The sequence below is a fragment of the Dipodomys ordii genome, unplaced genomic scaffold (genome assembly GCF_000151885.1).
Source record: "Dipodomys ordii isolate 6190 unplaced genomic scaffold, Dord_2.0 Scaffold31, whole genome shotgun sequence".
Lineage (NCBI taxonomy): Eukaryota > Metazoa > Chordata > Mammalia > Rodentia > Heteromyidae > Dipodomys > Dipodomys ordii.
Genome location: NW_012267247.1, coordinates 6,317,538 through 6,326,765, shown reverse-complemented (window position 1 = coordinate 6,326,765; position 9,228 = coordinate 6,317,538). Strand labels below are relative to the sequence as shown.

Sequence of the window (9,228 nt, the reverse complement as noted above, 5' to 3'; positions counted from 1 at the left end):
TTTTGTTGTTGGTCATGGGACTTGAACTCGGTTTGGGTGCTGTCCCTCAGCTCTTCAGCTCAAGGCTAGTGCTCTACCACTTGAGCACAGCACCACTTCTGGTTTTCTAGTGGTTTATTGGAGATAAGAATCTCACAGGCTTTCCTGCCTGGGCTAGCTTTGAACCGTGATCTTCAGATCTCAGCCTCCTGAGTAGCTAGGATTATATGCATGAGCCACTGTTGCCCAGCTACATCCTTTTTTTTCTCCCTGCTTTGAATAGTTCTCAGGCTCATTTGTCAAGGTCTAAGGCAGAGAATTTCATTTATGAACATGTTCTGCCCAGCATTTTTCCCCCCTTTTGCTAGTACTGGGGTTTAAACACAAGACTTTCATACTTGTTTGCTTGGGTTGAACCATGCCTCCAGCCTAGCTTTTTGCTGGTTTCAGAAATAGTCTCATGGACTTTTCTTCCCTGGCTGGCTTCAAACCATCATCTGGATTTCAGACTTGACATTACAAGCATTAGCCAATGATGGCTCACTCCAGTTTGCTTATTTTCCATTTATTTTTGAGACAGTTCTGTGTAATCCAGGCTAGCTTCAAACTTACATCCTCCTGCCTCAGCCTCCCAAATGCTAAGATTCTAGGCATGAATTATGTATGATGCCTGGCCTGTTTTAAAGACAACTTGGTATATTTGATACCAATTTATTGCTGAGAGAGACTCAAAAGAGAAGATAAAATTCAAGAGAATTTTATTATAGTCTGTATGTTATAAATACCTAAGAAACTATTTTCTTTTACTGCTATTGCCATATACCTTCTAGCCTGTGTACAATTTCACAAAAAAGTTTGTTTCTCAACTCCAGAGTCCACAGAAGCACCATAGCGAAGCTATTTTCTGCCCCATAAAGATCAGAAGTTGCTGATCTTCTGCAACAGGGTTTGACGCCGTTCCTCAGGGCTAATGTTCTCGGCAATAGACTTTAAGAAGCGCTGCTCATTTACCTTCTGGAGCAAGGAGCTAATAGAAGGGTTGGTCTTGCTTAGGGTTTCATAGCAGGTAAGTATTTCTAAGGCCAACACGTAGAGTGGTTCACAGACCTCTTGCTGGAGCATGGCCATGATGTGCAGAACATGACAGAACATCTGGGTATAAACGAATAGGGCTTCCTGAGTCAGGTCCTGGTCTTGCCCTTGGGCCCAGGGCCCCCCCGACTGTATCAACCTAACTGAGTCCAGGAGATTGGTCAGACTGCCACAGAGGAGTTTGACCACATGGCTCCAGCCTTCCATGGGAAGCCAGTTACGACAGCTCTGGCTGCAGAGAAACTGGAAAGCTCTCAGGAAGAGGACAGAGAGCTGGAGCTCCTGGGCAAAGGGCTTCAGGTTGAGCAGTGGAACAAACTGAATGTATTCCAGGGTGTAAGGGACATGGAGGAGCTGTTTCTCTAACAGTCTCCTGGTCAGCTGATGAAGGCACTGCCATTCCTGGGGGCTGCACCAGGGCATGACTTGCACCAGGGCCACCAGAAAGCCCTTGCTGAACAATCTGACTTCCTCAGGATTGCTCACATCCACCACCAGGACTGAGAGCATCTGCTCAGAGATGCTGCTGGAAATGTAGCAGCACTCCATCCATGCAAGCAGCCCTGTCCCAGGCCCGTAGCCAGGGTGGGCCTGGGAGGTCCACTCTGCCTCAGAAAGCTTACAGATCTCAAAAAGTGTGGCTGGCACTTCACATTTGAAGTGGCCCTCGAAGAAGTTCTTCAGTCTCAGGCCCACAGTCCAGTCTAGCTGCTCCAACTTCCGGTGGAGCCAGGACAAGGACTTGATCCAGGTATCGGGGGAGAAGGTCTCTGCATTGCCTAACACAATCGCACAGAGGAGCTCCAGGATGCGGATCACTAGATCCTTTCCATCTAGAGGGAGGCTCCGCTTCTCCTGAGGGAGCTGCCAGTACTTGGTGAAGCTGTCCAGGAGCTGGCACAAACTGAAGAGGATGGGGAACGGGGAACAGGTCTGGAGCCAGTATTCCTCTAAGCCTGCATCGGCTTCAATGGTCTGGATGAAGATCTTCAGACTGAGGTCTACCACTTCGACATCCAGCATCAGGAAAGGCAGGACAAATTCCCTCAGCACCTCGTCAGGTTCCAGAAGTGCAGCGACTGGGATCCCCTGGGGCTTCACAGGACTCATCAGGCAGCTCAGGAGTTCTAAAAATTGCTTTTCTTCCTTGGGTGTAGAAAACTTTGTCCAGACGGTTTCTTTGAGGCATGACACCACGAAAGTGGTGGATGAATTTGGCCCTTGCTCTTCTGTGAACCTAAGGGCTGGGAAGGCGGTGAGAATCTGAGCCAGGAACCTGTGGGTACCAAGGTTGATCACAGCCATGCTGCACATCTTCTTTACCGTGACTTCAGGGTGTAGTATTACCAGACGGGCCACAGATGCCACAGCTTTAGCCAAGCCCTGCTCCGAGGTACTCTGTGTGAGCTGGTTAAATGTCATATTGAGGTCTTCCTGAAAACCCTCCAAGTAATCTAGCAATCTTTCAGAGAGACCCTTTCGTCCCCAGCAGTGCAGAACACCTGAGAGCACTTTGTTTTTGTCTGGCAGTGAGAGGTCTGCATAGCATTCTAAGATCAGGCCAATCACCTGTTTGATCTGAGACTGGGGGATGTTTCTGTCGGTCATGGTGACTTCCATTACTGTTTCCAGTAGCCTCAAAACCAAGTCTGGCTCTCGGAAGAGAGCCCTGTTACTAACAAGGCAGGCCACCCACTCATCAGAGAAGGCCCACTTCTTCTCAGAAGCAAAAATGTAACACATTTCCATATGCCGGTCCATCTTCTGCTCAATGATGGCCATGGTGATGGAGGCTGTGATGTCCTCAACGCTCTTGTTGTTCAACACCCTGCTGGTTTTCTGCAGGAAATCTTTAACACATTCAGCCAGCTCAGAGACCACTTGTCTCTCCTCCTTGGACAAGCTGGTGGTATCCAGGTAGAGCTTCAAGTTCTGGCTGAAGGAAGTCAAACTGTCACACAACCGGTAGCTATCGTAGTTGGTGCCCTGACTACTGTTGAGCATGACCTGTAGCTCCTCCCCCCACTCCTGCAGCAGACTGTGCATGAACTCAAACCCAACAAAAATGGTCTCGCTGGGGAGTTTGGCCAGTGAGGTCAGGCTGACATCCCGCTCTGCTTCCTTTACCTTCTCTGCCAGTGCCTGCTGATGGTATGGGTTCTGAGTGTCTGAGTTCCACACAGAGATCACTGTGGCTAGTTTGTCTAGATACATGGTTGCAGACACTTCCTGGGGGTCATCGTCCATAAGGGCAAATACTGTCAGCATGTCGGCCAAGTTGGCTAGTGCACAGCACTTCATCCCAAGACACAGGATTCTCTTCTGGATTTTCTTCAGTCCATTAAGCAGCATGGCCAATAGAGGCATGGTGGGACACACATCTGGGTCTGACTTAAATCTCTTTGGAGGATGGGAAAACTCATCCGAAGAGGGCAAGTACTTATGAGCCATTATTGTAAACTGCGATAGCAGAGGGTCTTGCTGATTGCCCTTATGTTTCATCATTTCCCACCAGACGTCTAGGAAGAAGGCCACATCCTTGGAAGAAGTGTCAACAGTCATGTGCTCCAAAAAGTGCTCTAGTTCGGTGCGGCAGATGGTGGTGGGCAGGGCCATCAGGAGTTGGATAAAGAGACCAGAAGCTTCCAGAGATTTGAGCAGCTCAAAAAGGACTGTGTGGTTGATATTTGGGATCATGTTACCCACTGAAAAGAACACATCCTCCTGCCACTGGGTTTCAGTGTCAGAAGGGCTAACGGGGTAGGGCTGAAGGATCTTGGCCCAGATGATGATCAGAGCTTTCTTCTTCCAGGCAAATGGCTGGGAATGTGCTGTTGCTGAGGAAATCTCCTTCAAGGCCTCCACAATGGGCTGCCCAACATGTTCCCAGTCAGACTTGGTCAACTGCGCCAGTGCTTTAGGGCGGAATAACTGCTCGGCCAGCAAGAAGCCCCCATGCAGAATTGTCATTTCTTCACAGATATTCAAGGGTCCTGTACAAACAGAAGTCAAATAGAAAGGTCTTCAAGATGAGCAGGGGGTGGGGGATAAGCCGATAGGTTAGTTGTCATTATCAAAGTTAGAAGAGACAGAACCATTGCAGAGAGTCATTAGGACTTGGGTGAGGAGTAAACAATGACTTCCAAGCTCTCTAGGCTGGGAACTGAGAGGATAACAGACCATTAGAAATAGGACACCAAACAGTTGGAAGGGAAGACAAGTTCATTTTGGGTTACTTGGAGCACGGAGTCAAGTAGAACATTAGGAGATGTCTTCCAGCAATGGGAACACACGGTTAAAACTAGGGAGGAAAGTCAGGAATGTGCCTGCCCAGGCATATTCCAAGGAGGTGAATGATATCCCTCAAGAAGTATGTAAAGGAAAAGACCCAAAGTCCGCAGATCCCAGACCTGCCCGCAAATGACAAGAGTTTGGGGAGAAAGGTTTAAATGTCAAACTATAGGGGCCATCCAGTATAGAGTACAGGACATGACAATTGAGCTTCTCAGTGTTGATGCAGACTAAGGAAGACAAAGCCCCAAAGCCCTGCCTGCCCTTTTTTCTCATAGCCTTGCTAACAGGTTTCAAACACTTTTGTGCCTTCAGTTACGGCTCACCCCATAGCTTCCTCCAGAGGATAAGCTACTCAAGGCTCTGTATCTATAGTAGGAACCAGGGAATAGATACAAGAAATACTGCAAATACAGGAAAAAAGCAAAGTGTTCCTTCGGTGAGCTATGAAACTAAGAAAGTTATCTTGGGAGTTTAATCAGACACAAGTTTAAATCCTAGCTCTGCCATTCAAAAGTGACACAATCACAGAGAAATTAATTCTCTAAGTTTCCCTTTTCCATAAATGAGTAGAATACATACTTTGTGGCATAACCTGAAGATTAACCAACACGCTAGTCATACCGTTGGTGTCTTCTGCTCCCTCCTTACAAGGATGGGAGAGGGTACAGGTTAAATAAGATACAGCTCTTAATAGCCTAAATGCTCAATAAATGTTGGTTTCTGAAACATTTTCATTGTTGGCAGGACTTGAATCTTGCTTGCTTCCCTTAGCTCATAAACATGAAAAAACATAGGTCTTTATCAAGTGTGTCTCCTTTGGCTAAGAAATTAAAGTCAGAGCACAAACACAGCTCAGTAAGTATTCCCTTACTCTCTCATTTGGAGCCTAGAGATGCTTCTCAGTCCCTCATACTCCTGACAGCATATCTTCCCCATCTTTCCCCCCTAACAATCCTACTTTTTAGCTATCAGAACTTTATGGAGCTGGGAAGGTGGCTCAGTGGTAGAGTGCCTGCCTTGCATGCATGAGGCCCTGGGTTTGATTCCTCAACACCACATAAACAGAAAAAAATCAGAAATGGTGCTGTGGCTCAAGTGGTAGAGTGCTAGCCTTGAGCTAAAGAGTGCAGGGACAGCGCCCAGGCCCAGAGTTCAAGCCCCATGACCAACAACAAAAAACTTTATTTACCTTCTTTAAGTGTTTTGAGAATAATGATTATCATATTGGGATATTATTAGCCTTAGTACAATTAAGGTGCTTGGTAGAGTTAACAGACTCATCAAAAAGCACTTATGAGGAGTTGGGTAGGTGGCTCAGTGGTAGAACGCTTGCCTTGCATGCATGAGGCCCTGGGTTCGATTCCTCAGTACCCCATAAGCAAAAAGAAAAAAGCTGGAAGTGGCTCAAGTGGTAGAGTGCTAGCCTTGAGCTAAAGAGTGCAGGGACAGCACCCAGGCTCAGAGTTCAGGCCCCATGACCGGACCCCCTCCCCCAAAAAAAAGCACTCATCATTTTTCTGTCTATATCATTTTTTTCTCTCCCATTTTCATAGGTCAGAAGAAATCAGCAGAGAAACACTGATCTCAGGAGACTAAGAAAACAACCATTTATAGCACAAAAGACCAAGGACAGGCACTTCTAGGCAATCCATTTGTGAAGCCAATCCATTTTAGCCCCTAGCAGTTGAGTGGGTTACCCAGGATCATGATGCTCTGGGAGTTAGGGGCCTTTCTTTCTGGCTCAGGCTGCTTTCCAGGAGCACAAGAATGTTCCTTCATGACTACAGATTGAATTTACTGCATTATCAGTTCAACTGAGCAGATATGTGCCTCCTCCCCAGCATATGCCTTCTAGATATGAAGTATGCACACATGCTGCTTGAAAAAGATGCAGAAGCACTGGGTGCTGGTGACTCATGCCTATAATCCTAGCTACCCAGGAGGCTGAGATCTGAGGATCATGGTTTCAAGTCAGCCAGGGCAAGAAAGTCTATGAGACTCTCATCTCCAATTAACCACCAAAAAGCTGGAAGTGGAGCCATGGCTCAAGAGATGAATGCTAACTTTGAACAAAAAAGCTCAGAGACAGCACTCAGGCAGAATCCAAGTCCCGGGACCTGCACAGACAAAGTTGCAGAAGCAGTAAACAGCTGGGGAAACCCCCTGTGCTTTATCACTTACGATGAGCTGGTGTCGTTGGAGCGCTTATCAAGTGCTTGCTTACTCTGGCAGGCATTGCACTGAAGGGGTACACCTCTAAGAGCTTTTCATCTTCTAATTAATATTTTGAAGATCATGATTCCAGCTTTAGAGATAACAAGACCCAGACACAATGTCCTCCATGTGTCCCAATGAACAAGGTGGTAATGAGACAAACTGCCACTGAGGCAGAGCTCCCAGATGCTGCCGTTGCGCTCCTGAGAGCTGGCTGGGGACAGGGAGCACAACACTTCACAGGCTACTCATTACTGACGCGGCTCAGGGCGGCTCTTCTCCACAGCCTCCCGGGTCTTACCCGGCCTTTAAAAGCACCCGGGGCAGGGCGAGGAGGCGGGCCAAAGCGCCGGCAATTTCTATCAACAACTCCTCCTCTCTTTTCCAGCCCTCGCCTACAAGAGCTCTGCACCAACTTGCACAGGTTCACAAAGTTATCTCCGCCGAGATACTTCCCGCCACAACCGAGAGCTCGATGAGCCGCGCTGCGGGCAGGGCACGGTCCCGGACACTCAGGAGAACTCTCCCGGAGGAAGGCGGCGCAGCGCCCGGCCTCGGCGTCTCCCAGAGGAGACGCGGGAAGGGCTGGAAATGTGTTGAACAACTTGGTACACTCTGAGTGAGGGCAGCGGGCGTCCACCGAACGCGGCCTTCCTACAAGCACGTGCTCAAACCCCGTCCGCTTCCCAGGCACGCAACTGCACAACCGCCCGGGGTTTTCGCGGGGTTGGAAAGGCGCCCGAAGCGGGAAAGAAGTGGGCCGCGGAGCCGCAGGGCTGCCCGGCCACAGCTCGGCCTCCCGACCCCCGGTCTCAAGTCTCCGAGGAGCCCACCCCCCACCCCAACTCCCCGAACCTCTCCCTAACCCCAGGGCGCTCCTTCACCCAAACCCACGCTAGCAGCGTGCGCAGCGGGAAGGCCGCGCCCAGTCTTGGAGGCGCGTTGCTAGGCGCGATAAGGGGGAAGCCCGGCACCCACCTAGGTCCATGGCGGCGACGCTGGTGGCGGCGTGGGGGCGCCCCGCCCACTCCGAGGCCGCGAGCCCCGCGCAAGCGCCACGGCACAATGGGCGGGGAGAGAGGTGGGGCGTAGGAACGTGCCTCAGGCCCCGCCCAGAGTCTCTGCTCCGCTGAGCTACTTTCGGCCCGCCACTCCTCGGGCACGCGCACTTCGCGCACGCGCACTCCGCACCAACGAGCTCGCGGCGCCGAGGCCGCCAGGCCCACAGCGCTCCCTCTCGGCGCCCAGCCTCCCTCCAGCGCACGGGCAGGTACCTTCGGCACCGTTCCCTTACACAGCCCGCGTCTGGGAGTCAAGGCGGCCGCTTCCTCCCTCAGCCCGGAAACCCTGGTTAACTCCCGAGCACACTTCACCCACACCGAATGCTCGTTCCCGGGCTGTCTACCACCCGGCTGGCCCGTGCCACACTCGGGGTCATCCTCCTTGCAGCGGGTCGGCGGGTCTCACGCTTTCCACCCAGCCCCCAGATGAGCACACAATCGTCCTCAACGCTCTTTACACCGCATTGCCTCCTTGGATCGCAGCGACCTTAATTTTCTAGGGTCATAGGCACCTTTGAAGCATGGATGGATAATCCTTCCCAGAAAATACAGTGGGGACAGATCCAATCCAGTGGACCTTGGTTGTTGACCATGCAACTTTAGATGGTCATCTAACGCTTCCCACAATCTCCCTTTCTTCCCAACACCCAATATCAGCCTTATGTAATTCTGTCCCTCCATCCTCCAGTTTCTAGCACCAAGCATCACCTAGAAAAAACAGAGGTACCAGCTACGGGTACCCTAAATGTGCCAAGTGGAGTTTGAGCTGGCCTGTGCTGCGATCAAGCAGCTGAAGGTGCCCGTGAGTGAAGAGGAGAAACTGCTGATATACGGCTTTTACAAACAGGCCACCCAGGGGGACTGCAACATCCCTGCCCCCGCAGCCAATGATGTGAAAGCCATGGCCAAGTGGGAGGCATGGAACATGAATAAAGGCATGTCCAAGATGGATGCCATGAGAATATACGTTGCTAAAGTGGAAGAGTTGAAGAAAAAAGACACTGGCTAGGACACTTTGGCCGACTGAAGTAGCCTGGCTTGTCTGGTAGGGAATGGGCTTCTTAGAAGAAATGTCCTGAAGGGGTAGTAGGGTTAGCTGAAGCATAAATAAAAATCACTTAAACTGCATGGAGTGGCTGTCGCTGTTGAAAAAGAGAAGCTTTGGTGACTAGAGTCCTGGGGAGGTATCCAAATGTACTTTTAAAAACACCTCCCAAGTGGCTAGGGTTACAGGCTTCAGCCACTGTGCCCAACTGTTCTCTCTGGATGTCATGAGGACATTATGATCCGTGTAGAATCACTATTCACAATTAAATGTGAAATGAAAAATAACATACCTTGCTCCAAAATGTAGTGGCAGTTTGGGAATTGTAGGCCTTATTGTATATGTATTTGTGTGTGTGTGCTTGCACTAATACAGGGGCTTGAACTCAGGGTCTCAGGCTTTTGCTTGGCATTTTTGCTCAAGGCTGGAGCTCTGCCACTTGAGCCACACCTTCACTTTTGGCTTTTTGCTGGTTAATTAGAATTGAGTTTTCAAAAACTTTCTGTTCAGGCTGGCTTTAAACTGTAATCCTTAGATCTCAGC

General features: G+C 49.9%; 2 protein-coding genes across 2 annotated transcripts; one reads left to right on the top strand and one right to left on the bottom strand.

Annotated features, from left to right (window-relative positions):
• Nucleotides 1-722: 722 nt before the first annotated feature.
• On the bottom strand, nt 723-7,588 carry Gemin4 (gem (nuclear organelle) associated protein 4). Its single transcript, XM_013016597.1, has 2 exons — nt 7,558-7,588; nt 723-4,064 (listed from the first exon to the last, which is right to left on the bottom strand). The coding sequence occupies exons 1-2, from the start codon at nt 7,565-7,567 to the stop codon at nt 898-900; spliced, it is 3,177 nt and encodes a 1,058-aa protein (XP_012872051.1). The 5' UTR covers nt 7,568-7,588; the 3' UTR covers nt 723-897.
• A 797-nt stretch (nt 7,589-8,385) lies between these two features.
• On the top strand, nt 8,386-8,649 carry LOC105985670 (diazepam-binding inhibitor-like 5). Its single transcript, XM_013016303.1, has one exon. The coding sequence runs from the start codon at nt 8,386-8,388 to the stop codon at nt 8,647-8,649; it is 264 nt and encodes an 87-aa protein (XP_012871757.1).
• Nucleotides 8,650-9,228: the final 579 nt, after the last annotated feature.